Below are 27,052 nucleotides of genomic sequence, written 5' to 3' on the forward strand. Positions count from 1 at the left end.
TGGCGCGACGTCACGCTCGATTTAGCTGTGCCAGAATTAGACAGATTGTCAGTTAGTTAACGACCGTTTGAAATTTCCCAAGTTCTCTCGCGAGCATGGAAATTACGATGCGGAGAACTTTCGGAAGGAAGTCTTAATCTTCCTTATACCGGAATAATGGTCGTTGGAAATTAATTCGCAGGTTCGTGTCATTTTTCTCGAGTCGAGACGCGAGGCAATATGTTTTCGAGGGTGTGGATCAGCTTGTTCATTAGCATTTAAAGTGAATCTCGAGTAATTGTCAAGCGAAATTTAAGAGCGCTCCTTCATACCTGGAGAATTAACGCGGAATCGCTATTAATCTACGATTAATGCTTTTATATTGGAAGAGAGAAAAAAATAAAAATAAAAAGAGACCGGGCAAATATTTGCACGGAACAAACAATCGGATCCCAATTAAAGAAATTATTTCCGCTGCATTGTCGTGCATTAATCAATGATTCGGTTTAATTGGAACGCAGTCGCGTGATAAATGCAAACAAGGAAGAATGTAAAATCGAAATAAAAAAATAGGCACGATAGTGGAATTTACGAAAGAGCTGGAAATTTTTTTAAACGATAATTTAGACGAAAAATTTGCTGATAATAAACAATAACAAACTGTAATAACAATTTTTCGAAATTATTCTTATTCTCTATTTCCATTTCATTCAAATCTTTGATCTTTGTTCCAGTATTTCGCTCAATCTTCATTTCTCATTTGCAATACCTTTCATTTTAAAAATTCTATTTAAAATTTCATATCGTTTTCGTTATTTTTTTAAGAACTCGGGCAAAGATTGTTTCCTTTATTTTTTTCTCTCGCTTCTACACAATAAAACGGTTGGATTGGAAAAGGAAACCAGTCCATGGTAACGTGCATCGTTGCAACACTGTCCCAGAGGCCACCGGACCAAGGATAAAATAATAAAACCCTTCGAGCACGAGATAGTCTGATTTATGGTGCGAGAGCAAAGGTTATCCCTTTTTCGAGGGACGGTTTAGATGATTCACCGTGCTGCTGGAATATGACAGGTGAAAAAAGTAAAAAAAAAAAAAAAAAAGAAAGAAAATTCTTGAAAAAATATCTCTTTGCAACGATATGTCGCCACTTTACTAGAATTTTATCCCGTAAAGCAAAATTTCATTTAAATTATTGGAATAATTGGAAGAAGAGCATATTTAAAACGATACGTTCTTCTATTATGGAGAAATAGATATTTGAATAAATTCGCAGAATCACTTTTTTTTTATAAAAATAAAGTTTAGAAAACAAGTCTAGTTGAAATTCAATTCGTTCGTTGGATACTTCCAATTGGTTACACTTTGATTACAACGAGACTGATACTCTATATAAAAGGAACGAATCAGTATGCAAGCACCGTCCACCATGTAACAAGCTTACTCCAGATAAAAGAGAGAGACTCACATAGCCGAACACGAGTTTATTTTTCCACACGAGTCCCGATAGATAGATCGGTCTAACAGGTGAACGAGCCTTGTTCCTTGAACCTTTGTCGATGCATCTTCTCCTTAAAAAAAAAAAGCCTTCTTTCGCTCCAACGCCACGAGTTGATTGTGATCAGGCTTTTTACGGCACTTTGCTCTCGCTAATTTGGCTGGTTAACGATGAGAAATAAAAAAGAAGTCGTGAAAGAATGGATGGAGGGACATCGAGAAAGGATAGGAACAATTCTAGCAAGGAGGCAATGGATTTCGCAGTTTGTGGTATTATACCGTTGGGAAGAGTCGAAATGAAAACTGTCCTAGGTAATTTCGACCTGACAATCCCACTTGAAAATGGAGAGATCGCAAGGTGATTGCTGGGATGAAGAGACGTCTGGGACAACTTACGCGTGAAAGAATTGTTTCTGTGAACTTGCCACAGGATCGATAGATTAGTTGGCTTCCTCCACAAGTTCGCCCAACAATGTCCTTATTACATACATTGATCGATAGTGCACCATGACACAAGCTATTCTCCTTGTTTGAGTATGGCTTGCTCTAGTTGTTTGGCAATACCTTTTTCTATCTATCATGACCATTTATCAATGACTCGACAATGATTATTATCCTCGTTTACTCGTCTGATTTATGACTTATTACGTTTTGCTTGATCGTGACTGTCTTATTTAGTTTCAATCTGAAACGATTGTTTTTTTAAAATTGGCTTATTTATACTTATTATTATATCAATCAACGATTTGTCTTGTTCCATTTGTCTAATTAATAAAAAGATTGTGAACCGAGAAGATTTATAGCGATTTTCGATCCAACATTTTTAGATATATAGATTCTTGGACTTACTTCATCTTGAAGTTAGATATTTAGATATTAAGAAAAGATGATTAACGTAGAATCTTGATACAAGATATCGATTCTTGAGAAGAAGAATTAGTAAGAAGCAAACGAAAGAGATTCGTTCTTTTCTCGAAACAGTGGAAAGAGGAATAACTATTTAACTCGCGATAAAAAGCTCTTCAAACAACTTGCAGAAATCGATGAACGAATTATTTTCTCTTTATAATATTAAACAGAAATAATTTCGACGAAAATTATCATCTTCTCTGACTAAAATTGCGAATTGATCATCGAAACAGACACCAACCTTGAGGTACGATTTCTTTCTTCATTCGATGTCTTTGTGCGAGGATAATCTCGCTGGAAAGCGAAAAGAAGTCGTATAAGTTTAATCACGTGACGACCGATGCGCTCATTTCACTAATTGAGTAAAGCTAATAATAGCCGATCTGTTTCTTTACCTCTTTTCATATTATCTATTATAACTTTCTGTTCGTTGCAAAAACGAATTTTTCCTCGTTTCATTTTTTCTCCCTAAAATTTTATACAATTGTAGAATTTTATATAAAATTAATTATTTCTGATGAGAAAAGATTTTTTTCTTTAGAATTATGTTAACATTATTTTATATTTCGGCTTAGGATGAATTTTTATTCAATCAATTTGCTATAATAATTTTGTATAATATAAAAAAAAAAAATTAAAAGAAATGCATAAAGGTGCAGTTCTTTTCTTGGAATAAAAATTTCTTCATCGAAAAATTTATTTTCAAATGTTAATTCAATTAATTCACATGTGCATTCTTCAATTTTGAATAATTAAACGAAGCGTTACAAATAATATTTCGAAAATTAATGAAGATATTAATATCATTTCTTTTTTCAATTATGCAAAAAATTTTCGAGGGGTAATCGTCAAAATGTGAATCTTTTATATTTGAAATTCCAATATATACGAGTTACATATTGGAATTTTTGAATTTGCATTTACGCATTTAAAATGAAAATATTGAGAGAATCGCTGGTGTAGCGAGTAAATATTTTTTTTCCATTATTCTTCATACTATATAGAAGCATCTTTATTGAATACGAAAAAATTGTATGCTACGTACATATAATCGAAAATTGAAGAAGCATATAGGATATCGCATATACCCGATTCGAGAATTTAATTTCGTATTTTCCAAACGATTGAAAAACCGTGACGTTTCGTTTAAATCCGAGAAACGAGAGCAAAGATCAATGTCCATCTTGTCTACTAAAAGAGAGAGAGAGAGAGAGAAAAAAAAACACGACAGAGACATTTTTTTTTTAAAATGCAAACGGGGATATTTCAATTTGGAACGATCGCGATACGATATAGGATTTTTAGTCTTTATTTTTATTGGCAAGTTTTTTTTTTTTTATTTTGTTTTTATTTTTTTTTTTTTTTACGCTTTATATACACCGAGTCAAAATTTTTATTCAAAAATTTATGAACATACATGCCATGTAATCTTTATTGGAATAGAAAATATGCAGTTTTTCTAGTATAAATATACTCGAAAAATTTAATCAACGAACAAATAAGAATTTAATTAATATAATATCTCGGAATTATTTCGTTTGGAAAAAATGAACCTGTGAAAATTTGAAAATATGCTCCCGAATGAATTAAACACGAGCAAATTAATATTGATATCGTTGTGTAAAATTTTGCTCATTTAAAATGATATCACTTGAAATATTAATCTACGCAATATAATTTTATAATTGTTTGGAATAATTGTATAAAAAATATTTCACTTGATTTAAAATATGCTTTTAAACAATATCATTTAAATAAAAAAAAAATACCTTTATATTTAACGAAAACAATACAGATTGTAATAATATAATATTGATTTGTACTTGCAATTATATTTTGTTTGCATAAAACTCATTTTAAGATGATTATTTTCACAATTATTTCTTTTATTAAATTTAAATTAAAAAAAAAAGATTAAACAAATCATTAATTGAATTCAAACAAATCAATATTCTATGTAACGTATTACCTGTATTTTCAAACAATACTATTCAAACTAACGATTCGAATTAAATTACTTCAACTAGTTACTTTTTAATTTAAATTCAAATAAAATTTTTCCATTATTCAACACGAGTCTGCTCCATGCCGCAAGTTGAACCATCGCAACGTGCATAATTAGAAAATTTTTCCCTTACACAATCATTAAAGAGAATCATAAATCTCCTCGCGATTTATCCCACAATGTTTTCTCATTTTTCTACTTAAGTCTTCGTTCCTCCAATTTTCTTCTTCCTTTAAATTAAGAGTCCGAGCGGAAGCCACATGTTTCTTAGTTTATTAACTTCCATCATAACTTCGTTTCGATGATGACAATCATCGTGATATTAATTTTCTTTTTTAAAGAAATTATTGACGTTGCTTTTTTCCCCGGTATTAATACAATTCTTATTCTCCCCTTTCTTTATTTTTCTACTTCTCTTCCACTCGACATATTTCTTTGGAATGCAATTGTCGATTCAAACGAGCCATTCGAGTGCACTTTATGCAAGCGTCGATTTTAAAAGAATTAAGTTTCTCGACTCGGTGAGAAATATGGTTTCTTTTGTGAAAAATATTCCTCTGAAAATATTCCTTATTCCTTTCAATGATGTGTATCGAAAATATTACAAACAATTTTATGTTAATTAATTAAAAGTTATTGTATTCAACACTTGTATCCAAATTGTGACGTGTTAATGTCTCATCACATTCCAATCTTTTCATTTTTCGCATGATTTTACTCTACTATATTAATTCAAAGAAATGTATAGATTATGAGAAGAGACTAATCCGATCCAAGGTTTTCATTCCCAGAAAAGAAACCTTCTAAGGAAACCCTGGAAATATTGAAACACCTACAATATTATAAATAAAGTCGCCAGCTTTTATAAGTCAAATTACACTTTGTCTAAATAAATTCTCATATTCTATGATAATTATTTTTCCAATTTATTTTTCCATTATTTTGATATTTCACGTTTTTCATTTGATATTTATGTACCTATTTCGTTACTTAATATCACGAAAAAATTGTATAGAGAATCAATCATCACTTAAGTTTCGTAATTATTAATTGAATACCATATGTAATATTGTAAAACGAACAAGATTGTATAACTAGATTATCACGAAATTATTCCACGGATAAAAACTTATTTATATCTCCTTCTCCGCGGATTTCGTTTGTATGAGAAAACAGAGGGGAAAAAGGAGAAACGAGACGTTCCAACGAGAGAACAACGAAAAACGAAGAAAAGGATACGTATTTCCACTCGAGGAATTTAGTTATCTTGACGAAACGTGTCGGATGGAATAATAAAAAAATGCAAAACAACTGGTCCCCTCGTGTATATTCTGCCAAGATCTGACAGCCGTTTGCATTTTCTTCTTTGCGTTATTAAAACGAGGAATTTCGCGCTGAGCGATACGCGTTTTTGATAATCACGGGATTCCTTTGCGAAAATTCTTTTCTTTCAAGAACTCGAAGAACTCTCCGCAATTGATGCGCATCTTTTCCATTTCTTATTAATCGAATACTTTCGCACGTTTCGTTGTATCGATTGTCCAAGTAATCTTATTAATCGATATTAATTAAAGAACGATGTGTCTTGCACAGCAAGAAATGGACAGATTTTCGACAACTTCGCGAATATTAAAATTACGTTTCCATTTCAATAATTAATAATCCATTGAATCGATAAATTTGATTTCCACAAAAACGTTATAAAATCGATTTCTTTTCGTTACATCACGTCAAGTAAAAAAAGTACAATTTTTCTTGCAATAATATCCTCGATTCAAGCTCTCTGAAACAAAATATCGAAACGTTAATACAAACGTTAAAATTTCGTATTGTCCTTCTACCTTTGTTTCTCTCTGATGTAAAAAATTCGGGCAGAATTTCGCAACAGCATCTCGAAATCATTTTTACACGAGCCGACGTTTAACCGATGCGACGCCAGCCGCGCTAATCTGAATGCAAATCGAGAAAAAGTAGGAAACGGCAGAGCACGCGTGTCGTAAACAGGAGGGCAGTCCCCTAAATTCCGCGAAATTTGATCAACGTGGCCGGTTTAATCCCGGCTATATTCATAACTCTTCATCAACCGTTAACGAACCCGATTCCCTCGTAGAATTCCGCCTTCCAATTATTTAACTCGGGTTACCAGGCATCGAGAGCACGGGCTTTCCCCCATTGTTATCATTATTTTGCATTCCACGAGTTGACACGTGTTTCCACCACACTTTCCACCATTCACGATCGATAAAAGTATCATAACACACACGAAATGCGAATTTTTATCGTCGAAAAGTTTCCCTTCCGTTTTGTTTGTTTGTTAACAGGTTGCAAATTGCGCGTGACAATTTTTCATTTTAATCGCGGGAATCGCGATTCTATACGGGAAATTATATCGCACGTCCGTCTGTTACGAATGTTATACGCGTAATATTATCCCGATTGGCCTTCTGTTTATAGTTCTGTTTGTAACTGTACTACTCGAACGTTTATTTGATCGGTTATATATACACACATATTATATCCTATGATGAAATAATAATATGTACAATTTGTTATTATTCTGAAAATGAAAAATGATTTTGCGAGATTAGAATAATTAAAATGGAACTTGTTTTTTATATATATATATATATATATATATATATATATATATATATATATATATGAATAATTAATAACTCGTTGATTTAATTTAAAATACAGTCTTATAAAAAAGCCTGTAATTTTTTATACAAATGAATTTATATTCGATTTATTATTGCTCTCATAATTCTTGCAAGAATTTCTCCAGAAGCCATCCATCAAGTCCAATGTGAACAATCGCGACTATTGACTTGGCGCATCCGTTTAAGCGTGCAAACAGGCCCGGATGAAAAATCGATCGCGCGCGAATATATCGGAAGGAGTGGAATAACAGATCGCGCAAACATCACCGAGGACCTCCATATCTCTCTACTAGGGTGAAGAGATTCTCGATGACACGGAAATTTTTTACCCACCTGTATAACTCTCGACTTGTTGAGGATCGTATTCCCGGACGGCTGATACCGCTCCATGTCCCTCAGGATACTCCGCACACCGACATCCTCCGCGTCGACCAGACGGAAGGCAGTGATATTGACGAAATTGTACTTGAAGTCCTCGAGGTCGAAGGTCTCGATATCCTGGAACACAGAGAGACGAATTGCGTTTTCGAGACGCGTGGATCCGCGTTCCATCCACTTCCTCGCCCCGAGTGTACTTACGAAAGTTGTGAAGAGATAGTGGTACTTGTAGTCGTTCATTTGCAGCTGCAGTATCTGAAAGCAGACAGACATTTGGAGAGATTATTTTCACTGGAAGAGGGCCTGCCTTTGTCTTGATTGGTTCGATTTTTTTCTTCCGTATATGTCCATTTTTCCAAACGTTACGAAGCGATATTTTCTCGAACGAAATTAATGAAAATATTAACAGATAGGATATAGCAAGTGAAAGAAAAGAAGAATATAAATTGTATTATAAAATACATTCTTTAAAATATCGAATTACTAAATTTTGGATAGTAATATAGATACCGAGTCTGTCAATCGCACTGACACGCGATCTACGAAATTCTGAAACGCAAATAAATCGAGCTACAAAAAATCTGATGCTTTTGTCACGTTGACAACGGAGTACTAAAAAAAAAAAAATAAGATAGTGGAAATTTTCAGATCCATTCGATGAGAATGTATTTATATACTTTTGTGAAAATTTTAAATGTAAAAATAAAAAATCTGCAATAAATAATATATCTACTCGTTATGATATATAGAAGATGAATCCTTTCTTAAATTTCATTGTTACAATTGTGATGATAAAAATATAAATTTGTATAAATATTAGTTATGACAAATACATCTTGCAGAGTCTCTCCATATCGGTTAGTTAAGAATTAATGGCTAAAGTCAGTTCGAAGTTTACATCAATTTGCCGACAAACACGATTTCTAATAAAATATTTCCTCCATGTTAAAGTAAGGATAGTGAAACTTCAGCGAAATTTTACATAGAATTTGAACTCCAGCTAAACTCGAACAAATAATATGATTTTATCTACGACACGAAATAAATTAAAAAATTAATTCAATAAATATACTTGAAAGATGATTTTTAAATTTGTAATTATTATGAAATTTACAGAAAATCAGGTTATATCAACCTGTTCCTATTCCTGTTAATTGGAATCGAAAAATCGCAGCTGGAGGAATTATCTGAACGTGTTTGTCTCCCAAGATCTATATTAATGGAACTCTACTGTATTTAAAACGAGAGAGAAAGAGAGAGAGAGAGAGAGAGAGGGGGGAATGATAGTCGCGTTACAAGATTTAAGAGGAGAAATAAAAGGAACGATCTATTCCACGATCTATATTGGATAAAAGCAAACATAGAGAAAGTTGGGAATATCTGGCTGATATTTACATGGGAGACGAGTTGGGATTATCGAAGCCAAACGGGAAATCGATACACGAATATATATTTACCATTCGTAGAAAATGATGCATATGCTCTGGCCTGGTATCCACGATGAGATTCCGTATTTCCTTGCTTTTCATCTCGGATAGAACCTGCCTGTAGGAATCTGGATCTGCCTGCCTGAGGTTAACCTCCATCTCCTGAGACTTCGGCGACCTGACCAGTTCTCGCAGCTTCACCAGTCCTGAAATTAACGAAATCACGTGTCATTTCGATTGGAGATCTTAACCAACTTAAAACTTTTCACAATTTTATTACAGTATAATGGTGCAATGGTAATTAATTTTATAAGATTGAATAATTAGATAATGGAAAATATCGATCGGACGAGCGTGAAAGTTTTATTGGATTGTAAATATCGGATGAATTAAAAAATAAAAGAATTACGTGAATCAATGTAAATTTACATTTATAATCAGATTTTCAAAAATGATTGTTAAATTGTGATAATATCGTGATATAATATGTATAACAAATAATTTTCACAATAAAATAAATTTGACTTTATATCAAGGATCATTGATTTTACACCTTCAAATTCCCTATTTTTATCCCCAATAAAATTTTCAATATTCAAATAACCCAATTAAAAGAATAGACATGTGCCAATATCGAATTATAAAAAATGGACCGTACCAAATGTATCCATATGAAAAAAAATTATTTTTATACCATCGAATCCAATTTCCTTCAAATTCCTATTTTTATTGAAATAATCGAATTACAGAAAAATAGCAACGTGCCGTATACCATATCTCGATTGAATTCTTTTCAATAATAGAGAAGAAATATGTACATTCAAACTGACCTGGCTCGGTTCAAGAATAATCGAGGATACTCCGAAATAGTTTCTTCTTAGATATTATTAGGCTGGCCGTTTAATGGGACGGAAACCCGTGAATCGCGTCGACCGATGAAATCAATACTTGCCACCGCCTAAGTAATCAAGGTATCATCTCGACTTGCGGGTCTTCCCCGAGGTTCGAGTTCGTTCCCTTTCAAGTTTCCACTCTTGGAACTTGGACATCCGGGGCTCTCTGTTTCATGGGCTAACGTTTCGATCATTCTCCTGGGTCGATCGAAACTCAGCTTTCACGTGAATTCGATCATCGTTCCCTCGATCATTTCGAAACTTTTAATTATTCATCTCCGTGGACGTGGATTTATTGATCGACGCATAATATCGTAATATCGACGATCGTCAACGATAAATTCTACGAGTTTTTTCATTCGAGACATTTATTAAAATTATATTTTTTCCATTTTTCTAAATCGAATGATTTAATTATAAGTAAATTAATTATTCAGTTTTAAGATATGAACGAATGATAAAATGATATTACGAGATTGGGAATAAATTGTTTCCTACAATATGGAATTTTTTGAGATGACATTCAACGATAAATAATTTTATTATGACGAACTCTATTATCAAACTTCACGCTAAATTACCTAATATTTAATATCCTTTTATTCGACGATAATTTTCGGCATATGTCGCATCTTTGTCATTCTAAAATTATTTCGCAATAATTGTGATTTAGCATTTCATCGTTCGAAATCAAATGGTACGAGTGATTTGTCGAGACAAATAGAACGAATAGATTTCCCACGTGAACAGGGCCAGATTTTCCTGGTGCAGACTCGTTAATTAACGTGGACAAATTCGTAGACAGGTTGACTAATCCCTCGGCAAGAAACGGAATTTAATTGTCGTCGGTGTAACAGGCAAACCCCGTTCGCCGAATTTGTAAGCATTGAGTTTCGTTTTCGGGAGGGGATGGAAGCTGTTTGTTTGTCCATCGTTAAGAAAGATGCATTGTCAACCTGTCCAAGTATTAACAATTGTGAAAGCAGCAGAGTATTTCTTCCAATAATTTAATTATGATAGTTTTTTTTACGTAGTTTGGTAATTTTTCTTTTCCTTCTCTTACTTTTTTTTTTTTCATTGATTAAAATATTTCGTTTATTACTTACAATTATACCTGAAAATATAAATCATTTGTGTATGTATTTATTCTTTGAATTATGGAGCTTGATTCTTAATTCATTCTTATTATCCATAATTTTGGAAATGAGACCTTTCTTTTCTCTCTCTCTCGATTTGCAGCCAATGGATAGTTTTATTTTGAATAATAAAAAATAAACACAGTAGAGTATAAATAATTCGAAAAATAAGCCATAATGTAACGATTAAATTCACTTATCCGATTTCTCTACTTGAACGAAAAGTTAATAGTAGTGGAAACAACTAATGATTAAGTTATATGATTTGCATGTCCAATACAATTCTAAATAAGACGAAGAATGGAACAATTAATCATTTCTTTCCATCCAATCTACGAGGATTTAGGATAAATCGAATCGATGTTACAAATGATCCAAGTTCACGAGAGTGAAATAATCCTGGGCGAAAGGAGAAAGTTAAATGAACCGGCAAGATTTGTCATTTCGAATTCAATACGAGTAACATCTGTCCTCGATCCGTTTTCAAAGTTCTACATTTGGGATTCAAGAGATTATTCTGAATATTTTGCAGTGACAATAACAACATAAATCATTTTAGAAGAATCGTTTAATTTTAAAATTGTTCGAGATTCATGTTTTCGAAATATATATAGCTACGATATTTCCTAATTTTTAAAGTTAAATTTGTACCAATGAATTTCCAAGTTTTTAACTTTATAAAAACATTCTTTACATTCCTCTAAAAATAATTTACTTCTATGTTTAAAAATTCGAAGAGTTTCCTTAACAAAAAGAATATTTCATGCTGAAAAATCAAGTTAAAATCTGAATAAAGAATCTCAGAAAATCACGTACCACACACACACACACACTTGTTTATCCAGCTCATAGTTATATTGCTCTCAATCGAACACTTTAAAAATAATACAAAACAACGATACATATATCACAAATATTCATCGATACATCGATTCTAATTAGAATTAAAGCACTTCCTTTCAACTACTTCGAACAAAATAAAAAAAGGATTGATCAACTTATTCTCCCCCTCATTTTTCTTGCCAAAGAAAAAAAAAAGAAGAAAGGGAAGGGAAAAAAACGAATGAAAAACAGATATCCCTCATAAATCTTCGCCTGATACTAAGTAAAACCAACAGACAACCAACCTGTTCCGATTCGAGCGGATAAAAAAACTTGGAGAAGAAAAAGGAGGGAGGCGTTTTGTGATAGCGGATGATTTCTCGAGGGACGTTGAAGACACGAAACAAATTATTATATCGGCATTTACTTACTCTAATGACAAGCGCTTACGATCGTGCCTCGAATGCCGATAACCGTTGTCGAGTGAAATATTGAGGGAGGAAGGAAGTCATTCATTTTTCCCTCGATAGAGAGAACGCGTCTGGTATGCGAGAGAAATTGAATTGTTCTCATCTTTCAGGTTTACATATATTATCAGAGAAACAAACAAGAATCGATGACGATGATAAATTGCACGTGATACTCTGTGTTGTTGTTATTAGATACTAACGCGATGATATTGCTGTTTACACGTGATTGTAGATGCTTTCACCAGATGATTTCGAACATATCAAGTGATTATGTATAAACGGTTAATTCTTAATTGTTATTTCTTTTTCTATTACGTGTTTACATTTTATTAAGAATTTTATAACTTTTGTTCGTACGCAGCAATCGGTTAATATATATGATAGTGATTCGATGTGAAATTGAGTTAATAAATTTCCATTTTATCGTAGTAGTATCAATAAGGAAATTCGATTGTAAGGATGACAGAGGAATTTAGGATTATATGGATCATAAATGACTAAAATTCGTTAAAATATCCCATCATACGATCAAGCATAATAATACGTATCTTTTAACCACGCATTAAATTTACCATAAATTTGACATCAGTCAGACTAAACATGGTAATAAAGCGACTGATATTCACTCCCAAAAGGTTATTTGCCGGATAACAAGGGCGCATCACGATCCTTCGTTACGTTGTGACAACGACTGGTTGGGATATCTCAGTCACGAGACACCTTAATCTCTATGCTTGACAAAGGTGGTATTAAACACGCCACACAATCTTGCTCAGTCGTAAATCCGTGAAATCATCCCTTCACAAGCCCGTTTCCTGCCTCCCTTATCTCCGTTTCCTTGCTTCATCGATTCCTTTCAAACAATGTTCCCTTCTTCTTCTTCTTATTCTTCTCTCGTTTTTATCTAATCTTCGTACTTAGTCTTTTATTCCTTCTTTCTGATTCGCTTTCAAATTTTTTTTCTTCCATTTCATGTACAAGATCTTTCGATTCCTTACGATTATAACCGAGCGAATGAATGAATTTTTTATAAAAAAATAAATCGAAAATATGAAATAATGGATTTCTGAAAAATCTAAAAAAGAAAGAAGCGAGATTAATTCCTGTTTAGATACGAATGGACTATCGATCGAGAAGTAAAATTTTGTTGTTGAAGCTATACACAAACAATTCAATTTTCTCAAAAATAAAAATTTAAAATATAAAATAAATCGATCAATTTATGCCACAACAATATCTATCCAAATTAAAAACTCAAGCAGCCGAAGAGCACGCGTCTATCCTGTACCACAATAATAAAATAATTTTTAAACTTTGCTTCCAAAATCGATAGTCCACATACTTTATCTATCTAAACTCACGTCCAAAAGAAATATATGTAAAAAAATACGCGTCGTTATTCCATATTTTTTTTTTTTTCCACGACAGATCCATCCATCCATTGTACTTCCTCGAACATCTCGCGCAGAGAGAATCAACTGGCGCGCTTCTCTCAGGAGGGAAGAAAAGAAGAGACGACGTCACTCGTCTCGTGATTTAGATACCAACGCAACGTGGCAGACTGGATACATATTCCCCGTGGGTGGACGAATCTTGCACCCGGGAGAGGCGAGAGCGAGCAACGTTGCTCGCCGCTTCTTCCGCGATGTACCGAGAATCCTCAACGTGGGTTGCCAATATCGCGAGGGGGTCTGCCCGTGACGCAAGCAGTTTCGAACCGATTTTCGTCCTCCGTGACGGGAATACCCGCAATGCAATGGAATGGAGTTTGAAAGCGTTGCTGTATTCCATAATACGGGGAACGGGTGGTAATCCGTCAAAAATCCGTGCAAACTCTCGAATAAGGTTTTCAATGGATTTTTAACGGTGATTCGAATCGTCGAGATATCGAGAATGGTATTGTATATTTTGGGTGGAAATGGAGAGGAGGGTGTTTTCTTGCTTTGCGGTTTAAAATGCGACGTTGCGTCTTTCTATTGTCCAGGATATTGGAGTGAGAAGCGCCAATTCGGAATATCAGGAGGATCGGGAGAAAGGATTGATAATGGCTATATGGATGGAATGAATGATGATGGAAATGTTTCTGTATTTTTGTTATTGTTCCATTTTTTACGAATTATTGATTTAATCAATCATTTTATCAATAAGATTGATTTACTAATAATTTGGAAATTAAAACTGCTACATTTATTTTTTGATTGTTAAGTCAATCGAGTAGCTCAATTGTTGTTAATAAAATAAACGGTTGAAGAAAATTGGGTTAAATTTACAGAAAATGTAATTCACATTTACAAGCAATTTTTAAGTTTGAAGTATTAGTTCTTTAAAATTTAAAAAAGAGAGAAATATTTCCATAATGGGATTTGAAGCCTGAGAAAAGAGGAAAAATTTAAAATTCCATGTTCTTCCACAGCTTTGCCACAATTTCTATTGAAAAAGAATGCTTTGCTATATAATGCTCTGCTTTTCTGTGCAATTTTTTTAAATTTTACGTGCGTTACGTTATTTTTTAAATTTACTTATAACAGGCTAGCTATGTATAATCACAGCTACTTTTGTACAGAGATTATATTGAAATTAAATTTTACGTGTTGAAGTCTGGAAAATACAATACAATTAAATTTTAATCGACTTTAATATATAATTATTCATCAAACTGGCATTCTTCATTCAAAATTCTCATGTAGACATATTCTTAAAATTACACTCTTGAAATCTCTGTCAGATGTTCCAATGTTTCTATCTCAAAATAATCGACTAATAATACTTTCGAATCCTGTTTGTTAAATTTACAAATGAAATGATTCTCCGCATTGTTACCATTTACATCGAACAAATTCAAGATCCAAGAATCTTATCGTTGAAAAGGGGGAAACTTTCCATATGGTTTGAATCAAACACAGACATTCTTCGTCGAACTAGAAACTTACGTACGTTCGTGACGAAGAATGGAAGGGTTGCGCGCGAGGCGTTATATAATTTTCGAAAATTTCCCTCCTCACGCGTAGGATCTTTGAGAATGGAAACAAGTGAGGGGGGGGGGAGGGGATAGGAAAATTTTAACGTGGTTCTTTAATAAGGAGCGTGAGATCACAGACGCGAAATTAACACGCGCGTTAAACGGCGCACCACCTCGAGGAATTTCTCACAAGAATACTCGCTTCCAGTACATGGAACCCGATGGAAGATGCCGGTTGCAGAGTTGTGTAACGAGGGTTAACGCTGACGGCACAAAATAACGAAGGGCGGGGCTCCCTTAAAGCGTTATTAGAAATGTTGGAAATTTTGTTGCTAAGTTTAAGTAAGGAATTTTCGTGAAAATTTTTGAATTTATGTAGTACTTAGCATGGAGAAAGGGATTCGTATTCAAGAAGTATTCAAGTGTATACTTGGTCCCATTGGATTCTGATCGAAGTCCAATCATTAAATCATCCACGGTCTATCGGTGGTTTCGAGTTGAAACCTATCTCCGTGAAAAGGGATTAAAGTTCGTCGAGAGGGATTCGTCAGAGAATCATCCAGATCCTTGGACAAGGGAAAGTCAATGGCTTTGAACACGGATTGAAGACAGGGATAAGGATTCGTTACCTGCTGTGGGCAACGTTGACTCGAATTGAAAATGGAAGGAACACGGAAATTCTGGGACTCGGATAAATCTCTGTTGGAAATCAATTTGGAAACGGATAGGGGATGGTTGGCCTCGATTGGTGACGGATGTGGCGCAAAGGGGGTGGATTGGGATGAGTGTTCTAATCGGCTTGGGCGTATAACTTTCGCGCAAATAGATAAGCTCGTTGGTTTAGACGTTGGTTGAACTCGAAGCGTGTTTTCATCGGCTATTTGGCTAAGTTTGTTCAAATCCCTTCGAGCCTTGGAAAGGAAAGTGTTCGTGAAACTTTTCACTCGTATTGGCTCGTGTTCTAATTTAGAATTTTTCTTTTTTTTTTTTTCCATTGAATCGTTCGAGAGATGAGTTTTTAATTTGATCAACTAGAAATTTAATTTATTTCATTATTTTGTAAAACGAATATACTTGCATATTTATAATTCGAGACAAAATAGAGACATTGTTTTTTTAGTTATTGCTAATTGAAAATTGATTAAAATATATAATCATTTATCTAAAACATGACTCTTTTAAACTCTATTAAAATTAGCAAAACTTTGAACCGTTGTAATTCCGAAGATATTGACTTCCGGTTAATGAATAAGCGATCGTTAGAAGCGCGAAACCTTCCCCTTTAAAACGCTCTTTCGTTTATCCCGATCCGACTTCCGGTTCTCGAGATATCATCGTATGAAGAGAAAGTAATTTTTAATCATTTACCTAAAACATGATAAAACTCTATTAAAATTAGCAAAACTTTGAACCGTTGTAATTCCGAAGATATTGACTTCCGGTCAATGAGTGAGCGATCGTTAGAAGCGGGGAACCTTCCCCTTTAAAACGCTCTTTCGTTTATCCCGATCCGACTTCCGGTTCTCGAGATATCGTCGTGTAAAGAGAAAGGTAATTTTTAATCATTTATCTAAAACGTGATTAAACTCTATTAAAATTAGCAAAACTTTGAACCGTTGTAATTCCGAAGATACTGACTTCCGGTCAATGAGTGAGCGATCGTTAGAAGCGGGGAACCTTCCCCTTTAAAACGCTCTTTCGTTTATCCCGATCCGACTTCCGGTTCTCGAGATATCGTCGTGTAAAGAGAAAGGTAATTTTTAATCGTTTAGTATCTCCTTCCTTGTCGCTTACTCGGACCTCTCGCTCGCACCTCGTGTTACTGACCTATTCTAAGCTCCCGACAAGTGGCAGACGTAATTCCTGGAAGGACGTAGTACGCGTTTCCAGGAAAAAAATGTAGGTCAGGAGTCCATTCATAACTTCTGCACTACGTAAACGCTATGGACACTTTAAATCCTTATATCTTGGCAACCGATAGAGATATCGAGATAATTCAAAATGGAATTTCAATGGCATGGTTTTCTCTACTTTCTCAGTGTATTTTAATGACATTATATGAAATATTTTTTATATATTTGAACACATTTTAGTTGCATAAAAATCTGCAATTTAATTATTAATATCAATATCACTTTATTTTATCATATTATTTCATTTATAAATATCCATATTTCTTTTAATACAACCAATTCATGAGAGGAATAAAATATATTTATAATTATATATCATGTAATTAATTTCCTTACTGTTGTTAATTAGAGATAATAATGCTTCAGTTTCTGTTAGTTTTGTTAATTATTATCCCAAACAGAAACGTTTTATTCCACTTTTTGCTCCACTCGATTAAATTTGCACAAATCTCATCGAGCCTTCGAAACTAAATTATTTGAAAAATTTTCTATCGTATTCGTTGAAAATCTAATATCATTCCAAGAATGGATTAAAACGTGAATTAAATTCGTGATAATATATGGTTTATTTATTCTAGAAGATCTAGAATTCAAATCATTCGTTTTGTGAAGCGTGTACTCTGCCTACATTTATAATTCGAAATAGGCAACTGGATGCCTGTCTGACAACGAATGTGCCATTTACCCTTCGGTGACAACGAAATCCTCGATCTAGCTTGGGGAAGAGCCACGTTCATTGCGCACGAAATGGTGGCGATGCACGTACTGTAACAATCTGTCACAGGAATATTACAGCACGAGCGTTCGGTCGATATTCATAGCGGTTAAATTTACGCATCCCTATTGTAGTTCATCCCTGGACTAAGAGCCGTTTAAAGCTAATATGACGTATCGAATACTTTTCATGTAAAACGTACGCGCCTTCTTCGAAATTTATTTCAAATCGTGCTTTTATCACAAGTATTCCATGATTCGATGGAAACATTCTCTGATCTTTTCTAGTATTTCTAAAAAATTAAATCAGTATTAGACTTATCAGCTTGTTAAGCTAAATAATCTTTTAAAGCTTAAATTATAAGATTCGAAGGCAAAAAAAAAAAAAAAAAACTGGATTTGAAAATCTTTTTCAGACTCTAACATAAAGATTAAATATTTACTCGATTTACCGTGCAACAAAGCGGATCATCATTTCTTTGACATCTCCAAGAATTGGAATTAAGAAACTTAGAAAATGTCAATAAGCATTCCGCCTTTATTGCCTTATAGATCGAAATGGAACCATGCCACGATTGCGCGCACGTGCATCTTACACAATTCCATTCAACCCTTTACATTATTCATCGTCGAAGATCGAGGGTACCAAAGAATAGTGTGCAATTACTTGAAAACGCCGGAAGGAATCCTGGTTTAAAATCGCCATTTCGCGAATTAATTAAACGAAATTCGCTTAATTAAACGTTTTCCTCGCCGGCCAACGTTTTCTAATTACGAATGAATTTCGTTATCTCGGTTTTTCGCAAGGATGTTTATTAATCGACGTTATTCCATTTGCTGGAATCTTAATTGTTGCTAATTGAAAGACTTTCTTCAGCAGGTTGTTAAACAAATTAATAATCCAACCAGGATTATCGGTGAAATTAATGCTTCTGTTGTTTCGAATATCTATGACTCTCATAATCCTCGTTTAAATTAGAATTTCTCTTTAATTTAATCCTTGAGATCGAATTAATATCCAGACTACTGTCTCGCAATTTTTTTTATTAATAATATATCTTAAAAATAGAAGAAATAAATTAAAAAATGAGATTATTTTCCGCGAAATCAAATGAAGAATTAAATTTGTTAAAAAATCCAAAATGAAATGATTCCATCTTTCGAAAGGGAATGAGAGTAATTAAGATGGGAAATGATGAAAGAAATACTTACCATAATCGTCCTCGTAGATAATGGCGACCTTGGTCCAGTTGAGAAACTCCATGATATCCTGATAAGCGGCGTTGAGCAAACTTTGTGCGGGATAGAGATTGATGCTGAACTCTTTCGCCTCCGTGTCCAGGTCCAGCCTGGCTTCCAAATGTGGAATATCCAGTGCGTCGCAGATGCTGTGGATGTGTTGCCCCAGAATGGGATCCGATGGCCCGAATACCGCCTGCACGCCGTATTTGACCTGTTGACACGCTGCAATCAACGTCGATTATTACACTGTCTTACCGTAATAAAAAAATATATATTGTAAAATAAGGATAAAATACTTTGAATTACTTTTAAAACAATAATCAATTATTAATATAATGTACCTATGGCTTGTATTATACAAATGATGAGTCTATCTTTTCGAATTTGGAATTTGAAAATAGATAGTTTCTTTTACTGTTCCTTTACGCTGTAATAAAAATTGAATTGTATAATATATATTTGTCGATAAATAAACCAACATATGAAAATTTCACATCAAAAATCTTCTATCTTTAGTTTCAAACTTAAAATAAAATAACGTAACTGTATTTCTTAATCGATCGCTCCATTCGATTGGGAGCTCGAAAATCAGTTTGACCATCTGTTAGTAATTTCCAGGCCACATTCGACGAACCATTAAACAGTGAAACTTGTTAGGTGAGCAGCTCTCATTAAGATCGCGGGCACGTAGATGAGCGAAGAGCGACGTTAATGTGGCGTTAACGACTCGCTAAGCTGAACGCATGATCGTGGTATTCGTTTATGGCTGTTGGAAATTATTCCATGGACAGTAGGAATGTCGATTATTATCGATAATGACGGTACTCGATCTCTCTCGTTTATATATCGATGCCCTGGAATCGAGATATATTAATTTTCTTTTTTAATGAGTGGAAAAGTAAAAAAAAAAATAAATAAATAAAAATGAAATTTTACGCATTTCTACAATATTGGATTGGCGTAACGTTTGTTCCAACATTTTCATATTCTCCATTCTAAGTAATGTAACGATATAATATTTCCATAATATATTTTCTAAAATCTACAATCTAAGATAATTTTCTAAGATCGTATTGATAATAAAATGTTTCAACACTTCTCAGAACGCAATATTCTCAAACACTTTGCTAACCAAATACTGTAACATTACTTATCTTGGATTACACGGGTGTAATCCAAGAGTCTCGTTAATATCAAATTAACGCTACACCGAATCTGGCTCCACCGAGATCCTGGCGTTCGTAAAATCATTCTCAGCCCGGTCTTTGGAGCACAAAGCACGGAAGTACGCATAGGATGACCAAATGGGATACTTTGCTTGTTATCTAGCCTCGCGATTCGCCCGGGTATTATTGAAACCCTAACTTAGCCAGTTGCGATTGTACCTTCCAAACCTCAAACAAACTTGTGTTTATGTATCCGAGCTAATGCATTACACGATGGGAAGAGAATGATCCGCCGGAAGATAAACGATTTCACAATATTCTATGATTCGAACTATGATTTCGAAAAGGAATGGGTATAATACGATTGTTTGCAGAATTTAATTCTGTCAAAATTGTTCGATCAATTTACAAGCATCTAATTATAATTAATTAATGGAAACGTGAGAAATTAATGATCGAACGAAGTTTAATATGGACAGAGAGATATGGAAGAAATTAATTTTAAACTAACACGCAATTTTTTGATGAAATAAGATACAAAGTTGAATCTATTTTAATCTAATCTAATCTGATTTAATCCTTCAATATTCAAATCTATTTATTCTATTATATATTTAACAAACAAAGGTGATGAATTCTGATTGAAAATATCTCAAAAGAGTTGTATGTTTAAAAAAAACGTGAAGAACGTGACGAAACGTTCGACAAAGTTGGAAACAATTCACGTGATATTTAGACGTCTGACTATAAGGAAGCTTATCTACTTACGATCTAGACGTAGTCGAGTAGTTCGATATGGCGGGCTTTGGTAATAAATCGAACCGGTATCTGTCATCGTTTTCCTGCTTGGCGACGCATTATCTCGTGGAATGCCTCGTCGAGGATGTTTGTTCGCAACCCATGATTACGCTATAAAAATTACGACAACGATAGTTGGGATTTATGAAGCTTTCCCCTCTCGTATCCCTCGATTATACAGGGAGGAAAAGATCGGTGGGTGCGGAAGCTAAGGGATAATGAATTCTCTACAGACGAGATAATGGTATTTCGGTGGTTCATTTGCGTTGCTATCGTGGTCGTTATATTCGAATTACGGTGTTATTTTTCTTTTGTTTTCTAATCAAACTTTATATAGTTTCAATGTTTAAGTGCAGCTGTATATACAGAATGTTTTATTTAAATCGATTTATTTAAATATACGATAAGAAGTTGACGATACATCGAGAGATGACTTTCGAATAAAAATTGAAGAGATATACCATTTGATATATGAAAATCGATTTTTTATTAAGAAAAAAAAAAACGATTAATAATTATTCGTGGCAAAAGAATTATTTAATTATTAAGGAATTATATTTTAAATATTTTTTGTGAATCAATCTAGGAAAAACTAAATCTCTTATATCGAATTATTCAGTTTTTTCTATTACCCAATTATTTGTCCATCAATAATAATTAAAATATAATATCCATATCTAATGGATCCATTAATATTATCGAATGCGATCAATAGCTTCCAAAATACTCGGATAAATCCCTCTGTGACTACCTATAAACATTTCGCCCCACAATTTACAAAATTTACGAGTTACGAGATACAACATTTGGAGCAATTATATTAAGATAAATCCCAATGACAAAATATTATTGCCGTTCTACCCGAAATATAGAGATTTCCCTTTCATCTTCGAGAGCAAAATTTCCAATTCCAAGTCCGGGAAAATTGAAAGAGAAATATTTAAAAGAAATGCTGGAAGACGGGTCAAAGCATTCGTAAACCGATTCGTTCCATCACCAAGCTTTGCTATTTAATCGCAATGTAATCGTCGGTAGATGGCTGGCGAAACTCGAATTCGCGGTTGTTTTCATTTCCGTGCCAGCCACGTCCCGTTTATTTTTTAATATCCGTTCCATTAGCGTATCCTTTGAGACGACGACGATTTCTCGCCACGAAACGCGAGCAAGTGAGAAAAATTCGAGGAGAAAAATAAAGGGACGGACGAAGACGAGCGAAAGATTGGCAAGATAACGCATGCGACGAGGATAGGGAATCTCACTCGAAAGAGAGAGGAGAGAGAGATAACGATCGATAAAATGCATTGCTCGTTTCTCGATTCGACGAATAGGGGATTGTGATGATATATATATACACACGTAACTGTTGTTGGGATAAGAAAGAAACAATGAAGTTGGCGAGAGAAAAAGGTATAAAGGGATGGGATGATGGCTCCAAGATAATCGTGTAGATATCGTGGGAAAGTTTGCAGGGAAGATATAGGAAGTCTGTTGATCGTTGTTGAGGGAAGAGAGTTTGGCGAGAAGTTTAACGAACCTGGTTGGCAAGTCAAGTATTTGTACGTGACAAGATAAGGGGAATTCGAACACTGGTTCGAAATAAAGGATCCTTCTTACATTTCAAGTAGGTAGTACATTTCCGTTGCGTACTTTTCCCTTTTTGATCCTTTCAACAAATAATACTTATCCTTCGCGAAATAATATATAACACTATGTTCTTCTTATCCATCTATTGAAATACCATTGAAATATTTGAACTTGAATTTAACAGATTTCCATACGATGTGATAAAAAGTGTGTTGAGAAACACGTTTGAAAAAATAATGAAATTAAAAGCTCGTGTGCACGATAAATATAACAAAAGGAAACGATGCTACAATTTTCCGAAATGGCGAACCTTCCTTGCTCTTGTAAAGAGAGAAATTTATCTGTTTCCACGTTAAGCACCTACCTGCTTCGCTCCTGCTTCTCGCGTTGAAATAACTTATATAACGTGCCTATATTAGGGAACAGACCTACACGCAGAATGAAATTACTCATGAGATGAAAACTCTTTGGCGCAGAGAGGCGATACGAGACTTTTGAAAAGGGACTTTAATATTAACGCCGGTTTAAAAGCGGCGAAATAGCCATTGCTCTCGCTTCAAAATGGAAAACGCAACACCATCCTCGGTTACTTCTAGAATACCACTTTCGTGCATCTGTTTGAATCGTTCTCATTCTCTCATATTTGCCCGACGAAGATTCGTACCTTCGAGTGTATTCTTTCCAATAATTTTTCCTATTTGCATCTAATTTTATTCCACGATTGGTGATGTATATATTTCAGCCAAACACATTTCATTCGCGAAATAACCGGTGGAAGATTAATTTCCTGGAAATTAAATATCCAATGTGTTGATTTTGAATAAAATTCATTCACCTCGTTGATATTTTTCGAAATTCTTCTCGAAATTGTGTGCCGAAATTCCATATAAACGATCTGTCTGACATTTTATAATAGGATAGGAAATTCTTTGGAATTTCGAGAGGGATTCGGATTTTAATTAAAGTTTTTAATTAAATCTCGAATCTTATTGTCTTCCCGATGTTGCCTGTTGGCATTGATTTCATTGCAGGTTTCTTTCAATCTGATTAAAAACGTGTGAAACTATCTTATTTGAACGTGGTGATATTATAGGGAAAGATTTTGAAACTGATCTTGAGAAGTTGAGAAGTATCCATTTGTAAAGTAACTTCTCTTGTAGGTATAAGTGGTTGACTGGAGAGTGGAGTACCGCTGTGTTTGGATTATGGCACGAGTCTGTAGGAAACTTCACGTTTATGGTACATAAGCGGAGAACAGTGTCTGAAAATGAAATTAACCAGTCCGATGCGATTGCTTCGCGAGAAAGCATAATTGTTTCTTCATCATAAATATATCTCGTAAACGATTACTTACAAAAAAAAAAAAAATAATAATTTCCAATTGACTACAGATGAATTTGTATTTTCCTCATATTGAATCTAATTTCTTATTATTATTGATTAATCTTCATCGATTTACTATCTTTTTATAATTATTTATTTATTTATTTTTTTTTTGGCAATTTACAACTCATCGCTAAATCATTCATATTGCTTTTCATCAAAATATGCATCGAGAGGATTATTTTTCGAATAATATTAAAATCCATGAATTACGTAGAAATAAATGGACACGAATTGAATAACTTTTGCTCCCCCATTTATCCCGAAATTCCATTAAAATCGTCCGATAATACTTGTTGGAGAGCGCACCCCCCTCCTCCCCCACGCACGCACCAAAGCCTCTCACAGTTGATTTATTTTTCTGAAGGCACAAATCCACCCATCCGGCCATCTCTTAATTCATTCCCAGTTAATTAACTCCAAGGGCCAAGGGATAAACTTCCGGTTAATTTGCCTTTAACCGCTCGCCCTGGTAATTACATCATCGGCGACAGGTCCAAGCCACCGTCGAGGAGGGGAGGGGAGGGGGGAAAGGGGTTGAGACGGGGGCTGATTAAGGGGCGCGGCAATTAAATGGCGTCGAGGCATCGATCTACCTAGGATTGGTCAGCCATGTTCGAAACGGATCGAGAAGAAAAATCTAATTTCTCGTCTCTCGTTCACAAACTGATGCATACCTCGGAAACTACTCGGAAGCGGAAATGCATCGCACCTGTACCATGCATTATTTATTGGCTGATAAAAAAAAGTTTTTGCAATATCATTCAATGTAATCGAATTGCTTAGAAACAATAAATAAATAAATCTCAATCGATACATTTTATTTTAATTAATCTTTTTTTCACTTTGTACGTGGAGCAATTTTTTAGGAAGAAGTGTCATTTTAATTACTTGTTGAAAATTCAAATACTTTTTAAATTTCGTAATGATGCGAAACGGAGCGATAAATCTTCAAAATGCAAATTTTATATACATACGTTGTTTAATTCGATAATTTAATTTCTATTACGCTGTTATGCATAAAATTATCCTTTCGAAGCAAGACTTTTTGCTTTTGCTCGGTGTGTAAAACTCATTTTACGCTACACGTACGTATACACTTTCTTTAGAATTAGAATTTCCCCCGTAAGGTAATAAGAAGACCTTTGTAACCATGAAAAATGTAAAAGGGAAAAAGGAGGAAGATATCAAAGTCGAATTTGAATTTATTCACGACTTTTGTTTGAAAAAGTTTCCCCTTGGAAATGTCTTGGACGATAAAAGTAAAAAAAGTTAATCTTCTTAACAAACCGGTGCTATATAAACGGTCGTTCGCATCGACGAACGTTCACCCGTGTTTCACCCGCTCAGGGTTGATCGAGATTCGATTCGTCGACCTTTCAACCTTTCCTTTTTTTAATGGAATAAAACAACTCTCAAGGATGCTGCAAGAAATTCGATTTCTCAAGGATCACAATTTGTTCAGCGTTATTCAGCCACGCAGTTTATATATTATTCTAACATTCTCGCGTCTCATCAATATTAATTTATTCTACTGCGAAAAATATTTTCGCCTCTCAGCGAACATTTAAATTATTAATGAACAAGTTTACAATCTTCGTTTCCAGAATTCGATAATTAAAAAAGGACTTAAAAAATCGTTATATAACTTGGCATTTGGCCAATATTTATCTTGTCTTTTCTCGTCAATCCTCTGTATTTCGTGAAAATATGTCGCGACTTCAAGTTTTCCAACGCCTCCTCCCATACCCATTCACTTCAATTTCCACGCAGCCGATAAATTTTCACGGTGACAAAAATTCGAAACGTGTCAAAAAAGAAAAAAAAAAAAAAAAAAAAAAAGAGCTGGAGGCCAGCTCGATTGACACGAGTTCGAAAATCGACCGAAAAATCGACGCTCGATATTATTCACGGGCGTAACAGGTCGTCGCCATCGACGAGGATCAATTTACGATTGAATGATGACACGGGACGATATTTTTTACCAGGTTAAATCCTTGGATGTAGGAATAGCTCGAATGCATAATTATATAATTTATGCGGTATACCGATTCTTTGCCAACAGATCTTCTTAGCGTACAAAGGGACTTCTACATAATAGGATGCTCAGAAATATTTCCAGATGCTCGCCAAACGCCAAAAGGGAGGAAGAAAACGTGAATGTGTAATCGTCGTGACGCTCGAGGAAATCTTGATGAAATCGTTTTAAGAAATTAAAATCTCTTCTTCTGTATAGCGGAACCTCGTGATTTCACGATTCTCTAAGAACGATATTACCGAATGATTGTCCCCATTCTTTCCGTAAATGGGAACTAATTTCAAAAAGATACGCGGTAGCAATTTTCTCGCAACGCTTAATTCGACCATAGCACAAATGAGGGGAGCGTTCCAAGCAAGAAATACTGGGAGCAGATAACAAAGGGCAGGGAGCTCTTTCTCGTTTCTGGACGTGTCCATTCCTTGCTGGTTCTCCTTTCAACTTCCTTTAACGAGGTGGCGAGTGCCGGTTTGTCCTTTGATGTCGCCAATTCTCCGGGCCGACCTCATTCAATCAGAGTAATTGCGCGTTAAATCTGTTCACCTGTCGTGAGATCAATATCACACCGTCTTTTGGCCCGTTTGTACCCATGCCCTCTGCGACATCTGTCTTTCCATTTCAATAGGACCACCGATGTAACCCTTTTTGAAATTTCTTTCTCTTCCGTTTAACTCAATTATCGGAATTTCTTCTAAAATGGAACAGTTTGGATCAGCATGCGAATCAAATTCTTTACGAAATTTTTAATTTTAATGCCAAAATATGGAAAGGAGGTGTTCAACTTATAAAATTCGTGCGGCTTTCGAGAATTTAATACAACGTCGAGAATGATGGTTAAAATTATGGCATAGAAGGAGGATTTTACCTTGCACGAACCGGCGTGCAAAGATTCGCTCCTGTGAATTCTCTACAAAGAGCGAATCTCTGTTTCTTCTCTCTATTTTCCTTTTATCACTTACCCTTCCTTCTTCCGCATCCAGTGAAATAAACTACTAAGAATGCACATAGTGGGAAACGAAAGTCGAACAATTGGTAAAAAAAAATTGTACGTCAAATTCACGAATTCGAGTCGAAAT

General features: G+C 34.4%; 1 protein-coding gene across 8 annotated transcripts in view; it reads right to left on the minus strand.

Moving 5' to 3' along the window:
* LOC100865697 (glutamate receptor ionotropic, kainate 2) overlaps window positions 1-27,052 on the minus strand; it is a 133,825-nt gene that overhangs the window by 62,701 nt on the left and 44,072 nt on the right. For 7 of the 8 annotated variants that reach the window (XM_086903384.1, XM_086903381.1, XM_086903380.1 and 4 more), the window contains exons 4-7: window positions 18,978-19,229; window positions 8,889-9,064; window positions 7,633-7,686; window positions 7,387-7,551 (exon numbers count right to left, since the gene is read on the minus strand). In XM_086903384.1, the coding sequence (XP_086759510.1) occupies window positions 7,387-7,551; window positions 7,633-7,686; window positions 8,889-9,064; window positions 18,978-19,229 (647 nt within the window). Of the gene's footprint in view, window positions 1-7,386; window positions 7,552-7,632; window positions 7,687-8,888; window positions 9,065-18,977; window positions 19,230-20,941; window positions 21,083-27,052 lie in introns of all 8 variants that reach the window. The other variant, XM_086903378.1, reaches the window with a different exon arrangement.

The sequence above is a fragment of the Apis florea genome, unplaced genomic scaffold (genome assembly GCF_048593485.1).
Source record: "Apis florea isolate Af1SG1 unplaced genomic scaffold, ASM4859348v1 contig_2291_pilon, whole genome shotgun sequence".
Classification (NCBI taxonomy): domain Eukaryota; kingdom Metazoa; phylum Arthropoda; class Insecta; order Hymenoptera; family Apidae; genus Apis; species Apis florea.